At 37.5% G+C, this 23,641-nt stretch overlaps 1 protein-coding gene across 3 annotated transcripts in view; it reads right to left on the bottom strand.

Moving 5' to 3' along the window:
• Nucleotides 1-23,382, bottom strand: part of LOC121375575 (cyclic AMP receptor-like protein A) — a 58,136-nt gene extending 34,754 nt beyond the window's left edge. For all 3 annotated transcript variants that reach the window (XM_041503096.1, XM_041503105.1, XM_041503113.1), the window contains exons 1-7: nt 23,089-23,382; nt 14,972-15,024; nt 13,606-13,660; nt 5,756-5,812; nt 5,146-5,206; nt 4,647-4,734; nt 3,143-3,232 (exon numbers count right to left, since the gene is read on the bottom strand). In XM_041503096.1, coding sequence (XP_041359030.1) covers nt 3,143-3,232; nt 4,647-4,734; nt 5,146-5,206; nt 5,756-5,812; nt 13,606-13,660; nt 14,972-15,024; nt 23,089-23,184 — 500 coding nt within the window. In that variant the 5' untranslated portion in view covers nt 23,185-23,382. The remainder of the gene's footprint in view (nt 1-3,142; nt 3,233-4,646; nt 4,735-5,145; nt 5,207-5,755; nt 5,813-13,605; nt 13,661-14,971; nt 15,025-23,088) is intronic.
• Nucleotides 23,383-23,641: the final 259 nt, after the last annotated feature.

Genomic DNA, 23,641 nt, shown 5'->3' with positions numbered 1-23,641 from the left:
CTGGCTGAAACAAGAATTAGCCCGGTATTACAATGGATGACTCTTATAGTATATGACCAGCACATTTTACGTTCAAGAACCGTAACTCTGTGACAATTTGGTATATTATCATGAAAGTCGAACCTGTTCTGTAGCAGAATATAATAAAGCTATACACGATATGTCAGCTTAATATCTTGAGGCATTGTGAGGAAAACAAATTGTTTTCATTTTTCCTAGTTCAGGGGTCATAACTCTGTCAAATATGAGTAAATAACCAAGAAATCAAAACAGTACAACATCCAGCTCTATAGCTTGAGGCACTGTCAAAAACAAATCCTGAAAACGATATGTGGGACTGAATGAATAACTGAATGAATGAATGAATGAGGGTTTAACACACTCCAGCCCAAAAATATATTGGCTTTTGGGTATGAAACAATGGTAAAACTGATTATCAATATAGTGTAAAAAATTGCGAAAAGTAGAAATATCACATGTACATGACATTGTATGTGAAAATTTTAAGTGAAAGTCAACATGTAAGAATTTCAAAATATGTTGAGGGTGGAATCGAAATGAATATAACTGGAAATGATTCCATCACATTTTGTCTTCCAAATATATCTTTCTGTGTCGGTTCAAAAAGATTACACTCCACCAAAATGAGGTGAACTGTCAGAGCACACTGACAGTGTTCAAACTGCGGTAGACGATCCTTCTTCAGAATAAATGAATGGGTCAAGTATATATGACCGATGCGAGCATGAAACAAGACATTTCGTGTTTCCTGCACTGCCTATAGGAAGACTGCCACTCCCCCAGGACTGGTGTGACAGAATGAAGCTTGTTTGCAACCGCACCGTTCCAATCAAGGTAAAAAGATATATTAGTTAACATCATGTTTAAGATCTGTGCAAGACACACCAACCCCGACATGAGGCAAATCCAAAGAAAACTTGATATGCGGGACAGTCGGACAGACAGACAGATGGTGATGAAAGCTAGAGTGCCTTCCCTTTGGACCGATAGGGGACTATAATGTAGCAAGGTGTCTTTTATAAACAATTTCCCATAGATAGGACAGCACATTACACCTTCCTAAATATGTCAGCTATAGGGCACAGATTGAGTTTAACGACACCACTAGAGCACATTGATTAATTAATCATCGGCTATTGGATGGCAAACATTTGGTAATTCTGACATGTAGTCATGAGAAGAAGTTTGTTCTGTTTAACAACACCACTAGACTATTGGATGTCAAACATATGGTTATTCTGACTCGTAGTCATCAGGGGAAACCCAATACATTTTTCCTAATGCAGCAACAGATCTTTTATATGCACTTTCCCACAGACAGAAACGCACATACCACAGCCTTTGACCAGTTGTGGTGCACTAGTTGGAACAAGAAAAAAACATTCAGTTGAACGGATCCACCACCTAGATGGCGATCCATTCCATGATTCATCATATCTCACGTACATGCTCTGCCACTGAGCTACATCCTGAACGCTGCACAAACAGATAACATTGGTATTAATCAGATACACAAATGAAAACTTCTAAGGCAGAGTGACAGTGAGATCTAGTTTGTAGTAAGATTGCAGAGATGCCAAACCTAGTTGGGAGTACCATAGGAATCCAGGCCTTTAAAAATAGGAATCCCACCTCCCAAAATATGATTTTTTGTTTGTTTGTTTTATTTAACGACACCACTAGAGCACATTGATTTTTTACCTTATCATCGGCTATTGGACGTCAAACATATGGTTATTCCAACTGTTTTTAGAGGAAACCCGCTGTCGACACATAGGCTACTCTTTTTACGACAGGCAGCAAGGGATCTTTTATTTGCACTTCCCACAGGCAGGATAGCACAAACCATGGCCTTTGTTGAACCAGTTATGGATCACTGGTCGGTGCAAGTGGTTTACACCTACCCATTGAGCCTTGCGGAGCACTCACTCAGGGTTTGGAGTCGGTATCTGGATTAAAAATCCCATGCCTCGACTGGGATCCGAACCCAGTACTACCAGCCTGTAGACCGATGGCCTGCCACGACGCCACCGAGGCCGGTCCCAAAATAGGAATGTTATCAGTGATGGCTCAGTAAAGAAAAGTTCACGGCCGTACCCAACTGGCAAACATCGGGGCTGTTCGGAAGACCGATTGCTAGACTGGTTTATGCTATATCGCCATGCTTGCTATGCTCGCTATTCGGAATCCATAAGTTTAAAGAACAAGGCAGGAAACCAATCTACAATTGTTGACAGTGTAGAGGGAAAAAGTTCTCTGAGATTATGTTTTCCCTCATCCTGAGGTATATGGGATAGAGTTATCCCATGAAAGAAAGCTATGTCGAAACTTTCTATCCCACTTGGGATATCACACGCTTGCATTTAACATGGTGCCATTGGTAATATATGACATCATATTAATGTGAGATGGTGACATGAGGTCATTATAGAGTTTTAAATTAATATTTTGTTATTAAAACCTTCATTATAAAATCTCTCTTTTTAATTTGTAATGTTAAATTTTATTTAACACATTAAACAAGCACGGCAAATGATAGTGTACTTTATTTATGATAAAAACAGTGCTTCTAGATTATGGTAGCCCCACTCCCATGGCTAGTGATGTTCAATGTTGGGCTAGTAAATAACTACTATTGCCGTGCCCGACGGCCAGTGAATAAAATTGTCAAATGTTGCAGTTAAGTCTATTTTGTAAATATGAATATCCTGCCCCCCTCTTTAGGTGACATATCTGATTATTACTGTTATTTAGTAAAATTGTATTAACTTAAATAAAAGTTGGGCTAGTGAATTTTAAGCATGGCTAGTAAATTTTTTAAATCATTGCTCCCATGGCTTGTGGATTTTATAAAAATTGTAGCAGCCCTGGATAAAATGGTCAAATGAAAAAGTTATTTGTTCAGCCATCTATGTCTGTTCGTGTAAAATAACAGTTTATTTACCGAATGAATGAGAGAAAAATACTCCATCATATGCGGTAATGTGGGATAGAAAAAGTACACCCTTGGTGGTGAAAAGTTCGACCTTGGGACTCGGCAAGCCTCGTTCCAGGTTGAAATTTCCACCACCTTGGGTGTACTTTTTCTATCCCACATGTAATGGAGTCTTATAGTACTTACCAAAAGGCACCAGCAGGCCCATACTTGTCCCAGATATATGGAATACACGATATAACAAACGATATCAGCCAGCACAACAGTAAATAAACCCTGAAACAGAACAGGTAAAAATTTGTTTTGTTTAACAACACCACTGGAGCACATTGATATATTAATCATCGGTTATTGGATGTCAAACATATGAAATTTTACATAGAAGTACAGTCTTAGAGAGGAAATCTGCTACAGTTTTCCATCAGCAGCAAGGGATCTTTTCTATGCACCATCCCAGAGACAGGATAGCACATAAATGTACCACGGTCTTTGATATACCATGGTGCACTGTCTGGAATGAGAAATAGCCCAATAACTATTCACCGGCCGACACCTGCGCCTATGACAACCTTGTGCTAAAACAGCTTGGCGGGGATCGATCCCAAACTGATTGTGCATCAAGCGAGTGCTTTACTACTGGGCTATGTCCCACCCCTGAAATAGAACATGTGCATAAACAGTGGTTGCCTCTAACAGATATACCGGCCTCGGTGGCGTCGTGGTAGGCCATCGGTCTACAGGCTGGTAGGTACTGGGCTATGTCCCACCCCTGAAATAGAACATGTGCATAAACAGTGGTTGCCTTTAAAAGATATAAATTTCAACCGTAAACGTGTTCCCACTTAAACCAGACATATGATTATTTCCACTGAAACAATATTATATTGCTTTTTTTGTCAACTAATAATGCAACATGTTTAAAATGCAATGGACATCTGTAAATCATAAACACAAAAACATTTTTTTTTTTTTTTTTTTTTTTTTTTTTTTTACTGCACCCACTGTAATGAAAAACACATTAACCATGTCCACATATTATATATTTTGTAAGTTGTATAATTACTGCAATCACAAACCTTTAGGTAACTAGGTTTATGTGACTGTTACCTAGGCAACCAATTATTCTGTTACGAGAATTATATTTGTGTAACCTAAACAAATACATCAAACTTCCATTGAAATGAGTTATCTTCTGCAGTTGGCATTAATTTACAGTAGGATAACTGACAAACGAACAGAAAGAAATGTTTTATTTAACGCCGCACTCATTGTCAACATATTTTATTTACGATTATATGGCGTCAGACATATGGTTAAGGACCACAAAAATATTGAGAGAGGAAACCCGCTGTCGCCACTTTATGGGCTACTCTTTTTGATGAGCAGCAAGGGATCTTTTATATGCACCATCCCACAAACAGGGTAGTATATACCACGGCATTTGATATACCAGTCATGGTGCACTGGCTGGAACGAGAAATAGCCCAATGGGCCCACTGATGGGATCGATCCCACATCGACCGTGCATTGAGCAAGTGCTGTACCACTGGGCTACGTCCTACCCCAACGAACAAAAAAACTGGTTAGCATGAAATGTTGTGCCACGACTACTGTGAGATTTTTAAATACCATCAGGTTCTGCGGTAATGAAGTAACAATATAGGACTATAAACAGAACATTTCAGCTCACCATTCATATTTGCGTGTATCGATCTCTTTGATGACATTCATGTACAGGTTAAAGGTCAAACACAGGGTCCACAATAACACGCTCCATCCTGAAATTCAAATGATACCTCATCATGAGAAACAAAAAACAGCCAAAAAAACTCAAACCATCATCAAAATGCAACAAAATTGTGTATTGGGTACCACTAAATATCACTAGCCATGGTGATTGTCGTCGACCATAGCGAGAAAATTAACACTCCAGTACTGGCACCAACCCATAATCTATCTACATACACGTAGTGCTATGGCCAACAGCAGACAAATTAGTCTTGTTCTCAAGGGGCAACAACTCTGTCTACCCTACCTTACTAACACTACTGGCCTAGGGACCTAATTCACTAAACTCTCGCAACTTTGCGATATCACAGTGCAATGCTAAAAGACTTGCAAAGAGGATGCTTTGTTGTCTAGCAGAGCCTAAGAGATCTTTGTGAATTAGGCCCCTGATTCCAAAATACCTGAGAATGTGAGCCATCCTGCCTGGAAATTACACCATCCACCGTCTACCACGTTACCACTCTGAAAAATAAAACACTTTTGTTTAACATACAATATCCACCATCAACCATATTACCACTCTGGAAAATAAATCACATACATCTGTATAGCTTACCATATCCACCATCAAGCACTAGGAAATATCGAGTGGAACCTCCAAAACTGTATCCTTCTTTGCTGATTAATAAGTTAGAAAGTATTTAAAACAGGCTAACAACGTTTTGCGTTTTAACTTGAAATGATATCATATGGGTATATTCCACATTTGTGGAAAAAGTTTCAAGCATACAACATGAATGCTTTTCAAACAGTTCTAATCAAAACTGCCTGTCAAAAGATACAATGCTTAGAAAGCTGATTCATGTATGTGCCGTGAAACTTCTCACAATCAGAACTCCCCCAAAACCGGACATTTTTCAGGGTCATTTTAAAACATAATACTAATAGAACAGAACTTAACCTCTCTAAACCGGATACCTCTTAAAACTAGACATTTTACTTGGTCCCTAAGGGTGTCCGGTTTAGAGGGATTTCACTGTATAACAATAAATCGATGAAGTAAAAGCATACGGCAAGGTAGGCTAAACTCTCCAAGAAGGCAGCCACTGTAAGGTAGGTAATCAGCCTCTGAAAAATAGGAAATACATGTACACATTAGTGGTGTAGGAGTACCATTAATAAATGTCGAAATACACAATGTTACATTCTGGCTAGACTACTACTACATGACTGTGTACATGTACACATTAGTGGTGTAGGAGTACCATTAATAAATGTCGAAATACACAATGTTACATTCTGGCTAGACTACTACTACATGACTGTGTACATGTACACATTAGTGGTGTAGGTGTACCATTAATAAATGTCGAAATACACAATGTTACATTCTGTCTAGACTGCTACTACATGACTGTGTACATGTACACATTAGTGGTGTAGCTGTACCAGTAATAAATGTCGAAATACACAATGTTACATTCTGGCTAGACTACTACTACATGACTGTGTACATGTACACATTAGTGGTGTAGCTGTACCAGTAATAAATGTCGAAATACACAATGTTACATTCTGTCTAGACTACTACTACATGACTGTGTACATGTACACATTAGTGGTGTAGGTGTACCAGTAATAAATGTCGAAATACACAATGTTACATTCTGGCTAGACTACTACTACATGACTGTGTACATGTACACATTAGTGGTGTAGGTGTACCAGTAATAAATGTCGAAATACACAATGTTACATTCTGGCTAGACTACTACTACATGACTGTGTACATGTACACATTAGTGGTGTAGGTGTACCATTAATAAATGTCGAAATACACAATGTTACATTCTGGCTAGACTACTACTACATGACTGTGTACATGTACACATTAGTGGTGTAGGTGTACCAGTAATAAATGTCGAAATACACAATGTTACATTCTGGCTAGACTACTACTACATGACTGTGTACATGTACACATTAGTGGTGTAGGTGTACCATTAATAAATGTCGAAATACACAATGTTACATTCTGTCTAGACTGCTACTACATGACTGTGTACATGTACACATTAGTGGTGTAGCTGTACCAGTAATAAATGTCGAAATACACAATGTTACATTCTGTCTAGACTACTACTACATGACTGTGTACATGTACACATTAGTGGTGTAGGTGTACCATTAATAAATGTCGAAATACACAATGTTACATTCTGGCTAGACTACTACTACATGACTGTGTACATGTACACATTAGTGGTGTAGCTGTACCAGTAATAAATGTCGAAATACACAATGTTACATTCTGGCTAGACTACTACTACATGACTGTGTACATGTACACATTAGTGGTGTAGGTGTACCATTAATAAATGTCGAAATACACAATGTTACATTCTGGCTAGACTACTACTACATGACTGTGTACATGTACACATTAGTGGTGTAGGTGTACCATTAATAAATGTCGAAATACACAATGTTACATTCTGTCTAGACTACTACTACATGACTGTGTACATGTACACATTAGTGGTGTAGGTGTACCATTAATAAATGTCGAAATACACAATGTTACATTCTGTCTAGACTACTACTACATGACTGTGTACATGTACACATTAGTGGTGTAGGTGTACCATTAATAAATGTCGAAATACACAATGTTACATTCTGGCTAGACTACTACTACATGACTGTGTACATGTACACATTAGTGGTGTAGCTGTACCATTAATAAATGTCGAAATACACAATGTTACATTCTGGCTAGACTACTACTACATGACTGTGTACATGTACACATTAGTGGTGTAGGTGTACCATTAATAAATGTCGAAATACACAATGTTACATTCTGGCTATACTACTACTACATGACTGTGTACATGTACACATTAGTGGTGTAGGTGTACCATTAATAAATGTCGAAATACACAATGTTACATTCTGGCTAGACTACTACTACATGACTGTGTACATGTACACATTAGTGGTGTAGGTGTACCAGTAATAAATGTCGAAATACACAATGTTACATTCTGGCTAGACTACTACTACATGACTGTGTACATGTACACATTAGTGGTGTAGGTGTACCATTAATAAATGTCGAAATGAACAGACCTAATTTTTGTAACTTTCCTTGTGCATCGTCTTGTTCCCAGCGGTCCACGCATTAATAATGTAGATGCATACATGTGTATGTGTGTGTGTATGTGTGTGTGTGTGTGTGTGTATATATATACTCTTCAAAAGAAGAAACGCAAAACCACATTGTCGTAACATTTGGAGAATTGATTTAATTATTGAATGGTGAGTCCGATAATTACCAAATGTTGCAGGATTGTTCACAATTCACTCTAGTCCATTGTGAGTAAGTGATAGGACACCCCACCAAGGTCAAGGTCATCTGGAGTCAATACCGGGTGTGGCCTCTGCGTGTGTTGACAACTGCCTGGCACCGCCTGCCCATTGAAGCAACCAGAGTACGGATGACGTCCCGGGGGATGGTGGCCCACTCGGCCTGCAAGGCTGCTGCCAGCTCGGGCAGGGTCTGGGGCTGTGGTTGTCACTGTCGGAGGCGTCTGTCCAACTCGTCCCATAGATGCTCAATTGGGTTCAAATCCGGTGATATCGATGGCCAAGGAAGGACATTAATGTTGTTGTTCTGTAGGAAAGCCGTTGTGAGACGTGCTGTGTGAGGCCTGGCGTTGTCATGTTGGAACACTGCGTTGGCGTTGGCCATAACTGGAACGATGTGTGGCCGGAGGATCTGGTCAATGTAGCCCTGTGCATTCAGGTTGCCCTGCACGTGGACCAGGTCAGTTCTGCCAGTGTGTGAGATGGCTGCCCACACCATGACACTACCCCCGCCAAATCTGTCCACTTCCTGCACGCAGTTTGCCGCATAACGTTCACCACGACGCCTATACACGCGACATCTTCCATCATGACGTCGGAGCAGAAATCGGGACTCGTCACTGAACCACACCTGTCTCCATCGCAGTTGAGGCCATTGTCGATGAATCTGGCACCACTGCAGTCGGAGTCGACGGTGTTGTGGTGTTAAGACGACACCTCGAACTGGACGTCTGGCACGAATTCCTACCTCACGTAGGCGGTTCCGTATGGTCTGGTCGGATATCCTGCGCAAACCTGGTATTGCTGCGGCTGTGGAGTTGGCAGTAGTCAATCGTTCCCGAAGGTGGCGTACCCGGATGTAGCGGTCCTGCCCGGGGGTAGTGACCCGTGGTCGACCGGATCTAGGGAGGTCACGTGTTGATCCATGTTGCTGGTAATGGTCCCACAGTCTGGAGATGGTGCTTGGGGACACATGGAATGCCCTGGCAACGGCCGTTCTGGATTCGCCTGCGTCTAGTCGGCCGATGGCATTGTTTCTCTGCGGTTCACTGAGACGTGGCATGTCCTGGATTGTCAACTGTCGGCCAGATACAGAGGCCAGGCAAGCGAACACCCTGCACTTTTATACTGTCGGTGTTCATGTTGCACGTGCAGACAACGCACGTGCAGTGGTGACATGGTTTGCACGTGGCTGCGTTTTTGCGAATATTCACATTTTGGAACTTTATTGTACAGTAGCTGCGTTTTATCGAATGTAACCGTGGGAATGTGTTTGGGACATGCAATGACCTTATATTCACAAAGCATGAACCGGTAGGAAACATAAAATCGGAGTTATAACCCATTTGTACCCTTTTGCGTTTCTTTTTTTGAAGAGTATATATATATATATATATATATATATATATATATCATGTGCGTATTTTAAATATTTATGTACGTCGTTCATAGAATGGAAAAGGATGAAAGTGTGTTGTTTTTTTTGCGTGAGAAAGAAAGAAAGAAATGTTTTATTTAACAACACACTCAACACATTTTATTTACGGTTATATGGGGTCAGACATATGGTTAAGTACCACATAGATTTTGAGAGGAAACCCGCTGTCGCCACTATATGGGCTACTCTTCCGATTAGCAGCAAGGAATCTTTTATTTGCGCTTCCCACAGGCAGGATAGCACAAACCATGGCCTTTGTTGAACCAGTTATGGATCACTGGTCGGTGCAAGTGGTTTACACCTACCCATTGAGCCTTGCGGAGCACTCACTCAGGGTTTGGAGTCGGTATCTGGATTAAAAATCCCATGCCTCGACTGGGATCCGAACCCAGTACCTACCAGCCTGTAGACCGATGGCCTACCACGACGCCACCGAGGCCGTTTTTTTGCGTGAGAGAAAGATAAATGGATAGCTACATTGATTAGATATGTAGTGAGAGTGAGAGAGTGAGAGAGTGTGAGTGTGAGTGTGAGAGAGAGAGAGAGAGAGAGGGGCGCGGGGATGGAGAGGGGGTGGGGGTGGGGTTTGCAAGCCAGTACCCTAAAGTATTATTTATGTTGTTTTATTATTTTTATGTACACAACCCATGTTTTACCCTTGGCATGTGTTGTTCTAATTGTAAACAAGGGGCTGGCAATAAAAAGGAAAAATAAATAAAATAAAATAACAAAATGTCGAAATACACAATGTTACATTTTGGCTAGACTACTACTACATTACTTTGTGCATGTACTGTTAAGAACACTTTATTTTTGATTAACAACAGATGATAATCATTTGAAAATTGACTAGCTACTATTATTTAATGTCTTACGACATGTATTATAAGGGATGTTTTATACAAGGGTTCATACAATTCAATTACAGAATTTTTAATCACTATTTCGGTTCATTTTCCGGGACTTATTTTATCCTTTATAAATTATAAGCACTTTCAAAGGTGAAATATTAAAAAATCACTTTCCAGGATTTTCCAGCATGCATGCGAACCCGGTATATGCACCATTCCACAGACAGGATAACACTTACCACAGCCGTAGATATACCAGTTGTGGGTCACTGGCTGGAACGAGAAATAGCCCAATGGATTCTAGATTAACTGCGCATCAAGCGAGTGTGTTACCACTGGGCTACGTCCTGCCCCTGATACTGAACCCTGAACTGGGTGTCAATGGAAGACTAAAGAATGAAAGGAGAGGAATATTTATTGACACATCAGTTCATTTTAAACTTCAGCTACAGCGAAACCCGTGTACACCGTATCACGCCGAGGACCTAATAATTTATCTTATTTAGACAGGATCAGGTGTTTTAGAGGGTTGCATTTTAAAATGTTGACAGGATTCTGGTTTGTTCAGGGTCTGGTTTAGGCAGGTTTCAGGTAGTACTAAACGAAATAACTTCCGGCTGGGTCAAAGTTCGTGGTGCACGCAACTTTTGAAAGAGAAGTGAACACCACAAGTCCTGTGATTGGTGATAAATGTGAAAAATGTATGCAATTTTGTTTCATCCAGTACCAGTCAAGTAGCCTTGTGCTTGAAACATGTATGGGGTACTTGCAAAAGAATTACTCCAATTTTGTGCAGAACTAGGGTACATGTAGTCATAGACACTACCCGTTAGCTCAACTGATTTACTTTAAGGGTGAGGGGTGGTAGTATTTATATCCGTGGTGTTTATGTCGATTGATATGCTGCATGTAGGAGTTTTAGCCACATACGTTACTATTGTCGTCTATGGGATTTGATTTGGTAGTATACACCCTGTAATGGGCAACCTGGTTGGACGAGTAGAGGACTAATAACTACTGTGTGTATAGCTTATACAAAGAAGAAAGAAAGAAATGTTTTATTTAACGACACACTCAATACATTTAATTACAGTTACATGGCTGTTAACAAAAGTAAAATGTTGTGACTGAAATTTCAAGGTACAGGGCATTGCCCTGGTTGGGGGTTTAGATGGCGGATGTCAGTGCCATGATTATATCACCATTCAAAATGGTTGTGTTTTATATGACAATTGTAGTCCACTTTAAACATGTATTTCTCCCAACCCAAACCCTGTTATTTTTTTTTTATTGGACAAAAACATTAATTTGATGGGTCCAGCAGTGAACCTATATTAATAAAAATAGTCCTATTAGGCTGACATTTGCTGGGGTGTTCTTTCACAAGCTACGGACATTTTTTTTAAAGTTTGCATTATTACTTGATATTATTTATTTAGGCTTGACCGTCAGCTAATACATTGGGTCGCCGTAGTCTTATTGCAAATTCATTATGGTCGTTAAAAATTGGGGTAAAAGCCAATGTCTGATACTGCATTACGCTAACGTTGAATAGTCCTTTGTTGATCTTTGTGTCCATGCAACATCTTGCAGTTTTAATACCCCTCTCGCTTGTGTAACGTTTTGTGACCATGTCATATTTTACTTTGGGGTCTTTAGTAATACATATATGTTAAAATAAAACGGCAATGACTGGTTGCATACTTTATTAATTAACATTACGTTGCACAATAACCCCCCCCCCAATTACGTTTTGTCACACATCCCATAATTCCTACTCTCCTTAGTGCACGTTGAGTAGTTCTCGAATGACCCCATTATTCAATCGTAAATAATAAAGAAGTAACATACCGCTGGTCGGTAAATGTTAATTTTTCACCGGATCAATTTTTATTAAGTCTCAATATCTATAATATGCAATCTAATAATCTCCCAGCAGAACTATTACATTGTAACAGTGTTCAAACTCGCATGTGCTGTTCGTCACATGGTGTGACATCGGGTATGGCCATTACTTCAAAGGGAGTGAGTAGCACATTTAAATTAGGGGTTTTTTTTCACTTAATTTACAACTACTGTAGTAACGTTTTTTTTTTAGGGGGTTTAATTACAAAAACCGTACCAAACATGATTTTAATTAAAAAAAAAAAAAAAAAAAAAAAATATCTGGAGAAAAAAAGTACGAAACATATGTACACACCTTTTTACAAAATAAGATCGTCTGCTTAAAATAGCACAGCAAATGGTAGTGCAGGATGCACATAAGTCAATACTTTTACTTTCTACATCCATAAATAGCGGATTGGATAGATAGATAACAATTTAACGTGTCCATATACCACTAGGGTTGGACGTGTTGCGATAGATCCCAAATATGTGTTAACGCAAATGGATGGATTAAAACAAAAAGTTATATTCTTCTACCAAAAATATATTATATCCCTAAAAACTACGATACAGCAGACTGTATCAAAACAGGATACACCTAATTTGCATATCCAGGTCAGAGTTGTTCGTCACGTGTTCATAATCGATCGGAAAACCAAAACGAAACTTTTTCGATGTCTTTTTTAAAAACAATATACAATTAGCTAAATTTGTAAAAAAAATTATGAGTCCACGATAAGAGCAACTTTGGGAATCTTTATTGGGAAACTGTTGGGTTGAAGGGTCTAATTGGGGGAAAGTTTGATATTGGATTGGGAATTTACGTTAGGGGAATGGGGCCGTTCACCAGCCCCAAAATGTATAGTAGTTTATACCCTGGGATGGGTCCCTAAAGGGGGTCAGTGGGGCAAAGAAAACGTCCGAAGCGATCGGGTTGACATTACGGAAACCGAAAACGGCCGAAGTGATTCTCATTTATTATATAAAAAAAAAAAAAAAAAACCTGACTGAAAAAATAATTTCCACAATTTCTCTGACGACGGAAATCCGTCTCACGATGGACAGTTAACAGCCATGCGGTTATATGGTGTCAGACATGTGGTTAAGGACCACACAGATACTGAGAGAGGAAACCCGCCGTCGCCACTTTATGGGCTACTCTTTTCGATTAGCAGCAAGGGATCTTTTATATGCACCATGACACAGATAGGACAGTACATACCACAGTCTTTGTTACGCCAGTTGGGGAGCACTGGCTGGAATGTGAAATAGGCCAATGGGTCCACCGATGGGAATCGATCCTAGACCGACTGTGTATCAAGCAGACACTTTACCACTGGGCTTAGCTTGTACAATGTGAAATAAAAAACACATACCTGAGCAAAGACGACATACTTCTTGAAGAGCCAAATGATTCCCAGCATTAACACACTGTAAAACAAAGTTTCAATAGGCTACATACATGTTGGTAGTTGTCAAATTAAGTTAAAGTTTGTATTGTTTAATGACACCACTAGAGCACATTAATTTATTAATCATTGGCTACTGGATGTCAGACATTTGGTAATATTGACATAGTCTTAGAGAGGAAACCTGATATATTTTTCCATTGGTAGCAAGGGATCTTTTATATGCACCATCCCACAGACAGGATATCAATACAACACCTTTGATATACCAGTTGTGGAGCACTGGCTGGAACAACACATAGCCCGATGGGCCCCCAGGGAGCATTTTGTTCAGTATCGTGACATGATTCACTACACAAATTTCAAAGATCACTACACAATTTCAAAACACTAAACAGTAGTTGCTAATCACTTTTCAATTGACAAGAAATATCGCTAATCAAGATTTTGAAAACTAAATGTTCCCTGGACTTGATCCTAGACCAACGACGAATGAGGTGAGAGCTTTACCACTGGGCTATGTCCCACCCCCGCATCCAATAAATTCCAAGGAACGAGGGTGAATTAATTCCAAGGCACAAGGGTGAATTAATTGCCGTCAGTTGCTTTCATGGCCCTCTTTTTTTTGAAGGAAAGGATTGTCTTACCTTAGCGACTGTATTGCATTATTAAACTGCAGTCAGTACTATCCATGCCTGTCTTGCCTTAGTGACTGTATTGCGTTATTAAACTGCAGTCAGTACTATCCATACCTGTCTTGCCTTAGTGACTGTATTGCATTATTAAACTGCAGTCAGTACTATGCATACCTTTCTCTGTCTTGCCTTAGTGACTGTATTGCATTATTAAACTGCAGTCAGTACTATGCATACCTGTCTTGCCTTAGTGACTGTATTGCATTATTAAACTGCAGTCAGTACTATGCATACCTGTCTTGCCTTAGTGACTGTATTGCATTATTAAACTGCAGTCAGTACTATCCATGCCTATCTGCAATTAAGATTCAACCCCTGATGTTGTTGTTTTGTTGTCTATACACTAGCTTAATGTGTACATGTAGTTACTATAGCACACATTTAAATAATGTGTGTTTTTTGTGTGTATTTTTTTTTTAAACATTCTTATTGACAGATCCCATTTAAATGCAGATCAATGTATATCAACACACTCCCAGGGAAAAGATTATGGAGATTAAGGAAAAAATCAAGAGTAAAACAAGTTAAATTGAGTAAAAAGCTATCACACTATGTGACACAACAAATACATTTAACGTTTTGATTGTAGTTTGAAATGTAGTGATGTACCGACAGTTATTTCAGAACTACTCTCTTACCATGCGATCAGTGACAATGCTGCAGAGATGTTCCGTACTATGTTGATGACATCCTGAAGAAGAGAAAAACAAAAGTACATGTACTAACTCATGGATTTATCCTGGCATTCTGTGGGTGCCAACATAGGCCCCTTCCCAAAACAAAGTGGCTGTGAAAATTCCCAATATATATCAATATATTTATTACCAGAATGTTTTTGTGGTCATCAATATCATATATTAGGAATAAAAATTGTATTATGTGAGACTCTGGTGAGCATAATACATTGTTTTTACTCCTAATATATGATACTGATGAATGAATGAATGTTTAATGACACCCCAGCATGAAAAATACAGCGGCTATTGGGCGTCAAACTATGGTAAATGCAAACAGTAAGTGATGAACATCATCAATATAAAAATTCAACAGCTAAATAAAAACACAGTGTAAAGAACTGTGCAAAAATACAAATATCACAGATATAGAAAATTAAAATTTAGAATAAAAGTCAGTATCACGTAAAAATTGTAAAACAAATTCTGGATGGAATCGAAATGATTCCATCACATTTCTCTGACCAAAAATACCTTTTCTAGTTTCTTTGAGATGTGGACACTCCACCAAAATGTGGCGTACCGTCAGAGTACACTGACAGTGCTCACATGATACTGACGATACCTACCGAAACACACAAGGGCAATAATCTCTTTATCATATATTCTTAAGCTTAATACAAAGTGTTTCTGTAAACAGTATTCACAACTTTAATTCTAGTCAGCCATTATGCGATATTCAAATGACATAAGTATATGTGGTTGTTTTTTTCCCTTTCAGTGAAAATGACGTCAAATGTGAATGACGTCATTTTGGATATCCGTACATATTAATAAACTTGTGTTTAACGTTTTTTGTTTTCTGAATGCTGGACAGCTTTCAATGTAAAGTTGCTATTGAATGTTCGATGACTATGAATGAATACTTCTATTATGGAGTGTCACCCTAGTATGTTTGCTTAAATATCATTAAACCTAGTGCTGTGACCGTGATTAATTTACATCTAATCTGCAAAGTTATCAAATTCTTAAAGTATATGATCTGAAAAATATGACATACTTTGATTGCACTGAAAATCTAAGATATATTATATGATAAATATATTTATCCTATAACTTACCCATGATATCCATGTCATAAACCCATGTGATAATTTACTTTATTAACCCGTTTAATAACAGTATGCAAATTTAATAGGTCTCTAGGTAATGTGTTGCTGTGGATGGGTCATTTGCTTACAAGCCCCGTGTACCTGAGCGTAATGTTTTCAAAGATTTGTTTAAAATGTGTGACGTCAAACTAATCTGTGCTAATCGTGATGACGTCATATTATCGATGGTGGCGACTTTAGTACTGTGATTTACTAAAAAATTAATTAGAATGTTATTTTAGAAGTGTTATAGGATAAATAGAATTCGCTACTCGTGTTTTTTAATATGTAAAATATCAACCTCGTCTAGTTAATCGGCATTTGTTTCGGCAGAGCCTCGACAAATACCGATTAACATAGACGTGGTTGATATTTTCCATATTAAAAAATACTCATGATGAATCCTCTATATATATATTCTTATTATGTCTGTTCTAATAAATTAATAACAGTGGTGTACTGCATCATTCACTGGCCTGAAATGATATCCCAAGTACGGTATGCTTTATTCATGAAAATTTTCTCAATCCCATCAGACATGGGAACATGGCAAAAAAAAATCCCTGTAGCTTCATGTAGTAGCTGCCCTAACCCAGGGCTTAGTGAGGCAGATAACAACATAAACAAGACATGATTATGCATTTTGTGACAGAATTGTCAAACTTGCATGGATATACTACTGGGTAACTGATTTTCTGATACAGTGCCAACAACCTCTGCAATTGCCCTCAGCAATCGGCAATACTGTGGAATTTTTCATTCTCTACAGCCATTTTTTTTCCTGTTTACTACATTAGAATTTTTGTTCCACTACTTGTTCTTTGCTGTGGACGTTTTCTTAATTGCAGCGGTTGGCCAATGGAATAGTGCCCTCTAGTGGCCTACAGCGTGCCACCTCCCCCTCCCCTGGTTGACCAGATAAATTACCACATAGATATTTAAGAGGTTTATGTTCAATAGGTTTATGTTCAATAACACTTTTCATAAATTAGGTTCCAAGTCTATTATTTGCTACAGTAGGACATTTCTACTGCATAACACAACCCTCTAAAAACACAATACACCCTCCCCACATGTACAATCCCCTACACACGTTTGGTGTTTTCCTCGTGCTCAACATGGGAGTCCTCAAAGTTGTCGTTTTTGTCAATGAAATGGAAGTTTTTTTATTCCACATATTCAATTTCCCAGTCTATATGTGTCTGGTTAAAAATAATAGTCAAAATATCAACTTCAAACAACCACTCCTGGAAAGGTTAGCAAAGGTATTTTAGTAAATATTTTCATTTTAAATTTGTTAAAATATTTGTAAATTATTTTAAAAAAGAGAGAAGAAATCACATGCTCGATTTTGTTAAATCGAAAGTGCACATGGTAGTTCAACGGATAAACATCACAATAAAAAAAAATAACAGACCGAAACGTTTATCTTGATGAATGGGGGCGGGTGGGTGGTAGAGGGGCGGGTGGGTGGTAGGGGGTCAGGACAAGCAAAACGTTCCTCAATGGTTGTCCAATGAACAAGTGAAAATGCTCAATGCAGTTTAACTTTGAGCAATCTAAAATACAGTCCTTGTACTTGAACAAAACAAAACATTTATTTGGACAAGTGAAAATATTGCTGGACAAGTAGATTTCTCGATGTACTTGTCCAGTGGACAAATGAAACATTCTGCTTATTTCTATTGCTGCAAGTACTTTATTTTCATACATTAATTCCTAAATGAGAAAACAACAAGAAACAATCAACTGCTTGATCTCGGTCTTTCCCTCCCCCACCCCTCCCTCTCTCTAGTGTATATCTGTATATAAGTGTGTGTGCGTGTGTAAATGAATGAATGAATAAATGTTTAACGACACCCCAGCACGAAAAATACATCGGCTATTGGGTGTCAAACTATGGTAATGCAAACAAAGTGATGATCAACATCAACACAAAAATCCAAGATTTAAACAAAAACACAGTGCAAAGAACTGTGCAAAAACACAAATATCACAGATAGATACTATTACTGACTTTTACTCAAAATTTCAATTTTGTGCTGTATTGGCCATTCTCAAAGAGAATGTTATACCCCTGCACCACGGTGAGGTTACAGCACACGCAGGGTGGGGTGGGGGTGGGGGTAGGGTGGGTGGATGGTAATAATACAATATATAAAATCGAGGTAAGTATATTTTAAAACTTTGTATAGAAGTCAAAGTGTTTTAAAAACTTTACAATTAATTCTGGATGGAATTTAAAAGATTCCAAAACATTTCTTTTGCCAAATAGATCATTTCTCGTCAGCTTGAGATGATCACACTCCACCAAAATGTGGTGCCCAGTCAGTGTACACTGACAATGTTCACACCCTGAGGCCAATCAGTGAAAGGTGATCACAAAGTACGACCACGACCATACATCAATACATTGTTCTGTTACATCGTAACCGATGATGCACCAACAATTGTGTAGACCATACTTCAGATTCCGGATTCCGAAGACAGGAGAGGATCACTATACTTTAAACAGATAAATAGTACATACATGTACATCTATGTAAATTTTTAAAATATGTATATGTATGTGTATGCAGGGCTAGCCCTGGGTTCCAATTTGGGTTCGCCAATCGTTAAATTCTTTCGCCAATTTAAAAATGTTTTCGTCAAATATATTTTGACATTTTGACCAAAAAAAAAAAATGTATGTCAAGTATTAATGTATAATAATTAAGATATACATATTCTTAATTGTACGTTCTGCATTACAGGTTCTTTCAGTCACTATCTAATAGTGGAATGCACAGATGAAGTCAGAACAACAATTTTTGTGTACCGGGTATATATTTAATGACAAAAAAACCCACATCAATTTACTGATGTTCTGCCAAATGTCCAGCTTTGTTGAAACTTTCTGTTTTCAGTAGGCTTATTAATTTTTATATTTGGTGTTTCAATCACTGGGGTGTCTACATTTTCTTTGGATGATGAAGCTAAATTTGGACAGGACCCAACAAACCCAAACGATGATAACTTTGGTACTTTGGCACCACTTTCATTCCGATCATTAATTTTTCGTTTCCCCATAATTTAGACGCATTGAGTGTGAAATGTGAATAAAAATATTGTTCATGTCGTTTATATACGTAACACGTCTAAATATACAATTTCACTAGAAAAAATGGTACTTTGGCACCACTTTCATTCCGATCATTAATTTTTCGTTTCCCCATAATTTAGATGCATTGAGTGTGAAATGTGAATAAAAATATTGTTCATGTCGTTTATATACGTAACACGTCTAAATATACAATTTCACTAGAAAAAAGGGACCGCCAATAAAGGTGGAATGTACACAATAATAATAACAATCTTTCGAACAGACTTTAGGATGATATTCAGCCATTTAAAAAAAAAAGGAGTCACTTTGAACGTCAGAAGGATTAAAAGCTTGGAAATTTACTAATCTTGACATTGTCAGGTATGTAAAAAAAAATATCATGTTGGAGGAACATATATTTGCCGACAACAGGTGTTTGGATTTTTACGAACGTTCGATATTAGTGTCAGAATCCGTCCTGTAAAATGTCCAGTGCTGATTTATTTACTCGCCGTCGAGATTCAAACGACGCCAGTAGAAGTTTTGAATCTCAATCGAGATTATGGTGTCCCATACCAGTATTCATTTGTATATTTGATACAAACAAAGTTATATTTTATTTGAGCAATAAAAACACTTTAATTTTATCGTTTCGGCAATCTCCGACTGAGAACAGCATGTCAACTTTTACTTCCGCGTTTACATGTGACGTCAAACTTTGATCCACGTTTACTTGGTTTCTGACGTCATGCTATAAGTTGTAGGTTTTTGCATGTGATAGCTCTATCTATATATATATATATATATATATATATATATATATATATATATATATATATATATAAGATATATGGAGGAAACATTAGGTTATTTATTTATTACTAATATTATTCTGTAATTTATTATTATTATTCAGAAATTTAATATTATTTATGAATTAATTTATTATTATTTATTAAAACTATTTCTTTCTTTTTTTATATTATTAATTAATTATTTATTATTATTAAATGTGATATTCCTTTAAATATTCCATTGTGGAAGAAACTTGTGAACCGGAGACGAATAATTGTAAATATAATTCTATTCTGCTAACAGTTTTCAATCACATTTTAAATTTGCTTAAAATGGCCGGTGGGAATTTTTGAGATTTTGTTCGTAACTGAAAATTGGATAATGCAGGATATCTATTTAGACAAACTGTCTGTCTATATGTAAAACATAACTAGAAGGTTTTCCTTATACAGTAAGTGTTTATATTTGTTGGTACATCTCATATTTCGCCACAAAATAATTAATTCCATGATTTTATTGACTCCACTTGAAAACTGAGTAGAATTTGCACGCTTGTTTTTGTCGATTAGACTTGTAAATAAAGGTTGTCCAACAGACGTCAAAATATAAAAAAACGGACCATAGATGTTTACCTTGGTGAACTAATGGCACGCCAACACAAAACCTACATTTGGTTATTGGGTGTCAAACTATGGTAAATGCAAAAATTAAGTGATGACCAACATCAACAGAAAAATGTCATAAGAGGGTGACCGTCAGTCACAGTGATAGAAATAAGAAGAATTTTTAATTTGTCCACCAGACAAGTACATCAAAAAATCAACTTGTCCAGCAATATTTTCACGTGTCCAAATAAATGTTTTATTTTATTCAAGTACAAGGACAGTATTTTAGATTGCTCAAAGTTAAACTGCAATAAAAATTTCTACTTGTCCACTGGACAACCATTTAGGTACATTTTGCTTGTCTGAGAAGATTTTCACTTGTTAGTAGAGACCGCACCGGAAGACTGGTAGCGCCACTCACATCCGTTACATCATTGCCGAATGCAAGGTTTGAAAAGCACATGTTAGTTAACGTCTATAAAACATTTATGGTTTAATATTGGAAAAATACCAGCACTTGGCAAAGTGAAAAAGTAACGATACTGCATTTAATTATTGAAAAATAGTGTTGTTGTCGTTATTACAAGTATTTATTTTTGTGAGGTAATTATATTTAATTTATTATTCTTGCAGTACATGACAAATTTAGATGTTTTGATTTATTGTATAACTGTGATCACCCGTTAACAACATCTTCCTGTTTGTGTGTTTACTACAATCCAAGATGGCAGATATTCGTTTACATTTTCAATGATTTGTTACTATGAATACATTTATTGTGGCCCTGACACATATGTTGATGTAGGACAAAATGTCAAGTCAAAATATCAACTATTAAAGTGGAAAGAAGGAAATGTTTTATTTAACGACGCACTCGACACATTTTATTTACGGTTATATGGCTAAGAACCACACAGATATTGTTAAGAGGAAACCCACTGTCACCACTTCATGGGCTACTATTTTTGATTAGCAGCAAGGGATCTTTTATATGCACCATCCCACAGGCAGGATAGTACACACCACAGCCTTTGTTACACCAGTTGTGGAGCACTGGCTGTAATCTATTAAAATGGTACCCAGGTAAAAATATCAACTTTGGCATAAAAAAAAACTTTTAAAAAATCCTAACTACATGTATTCTACAACTTTTCGTTTCACCAATTCAATCACTGTTTGCACACCTTTGACAATGACAGCACTAAATATGTATATAATTGTCTCAATAACACAGCATGGGTGATGTAATTTTGTTTTTTAATGCCACTAACTTATTTTAACAAAAATCAAAGACAGGCTAGCTAATAAGCCATACAACCAACAATGAAGCATTCTCTAATTATCTCTCTTGCTCTGTCCTTCTTTTCCTCTCTATCTCTCATATAACACACACCCACACAAGTTGACAGAGATACAACATTAATGGTACACATTTTGTCCTCTTACATATTGACCATTGACCTGTATTATCACTTTTTCCATGGCCGACTGATTGAATGTTTGTTTAACGACATCCCAGCACAAAAATACATATCGGCTATTGGGTGGCATGGCCGACTGATGCTCTTTACTCTGTACAATTGAATGCTGTGATAATGTGGGTAACGAATGAGGAGTTACTGATTACTACATGTAGCACATGACAATGATGTAATGCACAAATGAGTTTCATTACATTCCACATGTTGTACGATATATGCTTATGCAAAAAAAAAAAAAAGAGACCATTTTCTTATGTTGAACCCTTTTTGGGGTGGATGGGTATATTAGTGGTATTGAAGGTATTTTATTTGAAAATAATGAATACATTCCTAAAATTTTGAGTGTGCCAAACTTTTTGGGTATTTTATTTTTCAATTTTGGGGGTCAGGGCCAATAGTTTTTTTTTGGTTTGTTAATTTTTGTTATTCTTTTAAAGGTATTTCTTCAGTATAACAAACAATCAATGGAAGGCCTTTCCTTTGGCACTGTCACTGTCACTAACCCTAACTCTATTTATGATAAGTATTTATAATGTTCTTTATACGTGACCGTGCCAAAGGAAAGTCCTACCCAATCAATATCATTCTTGTTATATTTAAAAAGTGTCCGCGATCCCTATTGTTAGGACAGACAAGTCTGACAACTGCTTATTTCGAACACTACACTGTCACTGGGTTAGAGACCCACTCACCACTGAAAAGTGCACTGGTTTGTACTGTTGATGATTTCGAAATAACATCAGAAAAGGTTTTTGCCATCTGACTTATCATGTTTATCAGTTATGAGTCATACTGCCAATTTAGGTCCTTACTATTATTGCGAAATCATGAAATATTCAAATAGCATCCCCATCGGCATCGCGTCAACGTCAAGTCATAGGCAAAAATAAAAACAGCAAAATGTCATAAATTTAACATTAAAAAAAAAAAATACTGTTTTACTTTTAACAAACCATAAGGTTCTTACACAATGCTCAGGATTACTGGGGAACATCAAGCAGGAACTGTTCATATAGTCACTGGAATTTGACGACTCGGCTAGGAAAAGTTTCTCAGTCGCCATCTTGTTTGTGTATGTCAGAGTTAGTCTCGTTAGTTCCAGACGTTTATCACTAAAAGAGTCTTCTGTGAACAAGACTAATGTCACGTGACATCACCACTTTGGATCGAGGTTGTACAATACTAAAGAGATTACCAAAGACGACAAAGTTAACATAACATATAATGTAGTTAAAAACAGGTGTGTGGAAAAAATGACAAGTTATCTAGATAGATGACACTATCGTGTTGTTTTGAATATTATACTGTTTCTCACAGCCGCATCCTGTCCTACCTACAAATCATCCTTCCTAGACCTGTGGTGGCGTGAGACAAAGAAGAAAACGTTTGTTTTGTTCAACGACACCACTAGAGCACATTGATTTATTAATCATCGGCTATTGGATGTCAAACATTTGGTAATTTCGACATATAGTCCTACAGAGAAAACCCGCTACATTTTCCCATCAGTTGCAAGGGAT

The sequence above is a fragment of the Gigantopelta aegis genome, chromosome 1 (assembly GCF_016097555.1).
Source record: "Gigantopelta aegis isolate Gae_Host chromosome 1, Gae_host_genome, whole genome shotgun sequence".
NCBI lineage: Eukaryota > Metazoa > Mollusca > Gastropoda > Neomphalida > Peltospiridae > Gigantopelta > Gigantopelta aegis.
Note: the sequence above shows the minus strand (reverse complement) of the source record. Positions and strands in the feature narration are given on the sequence as shown.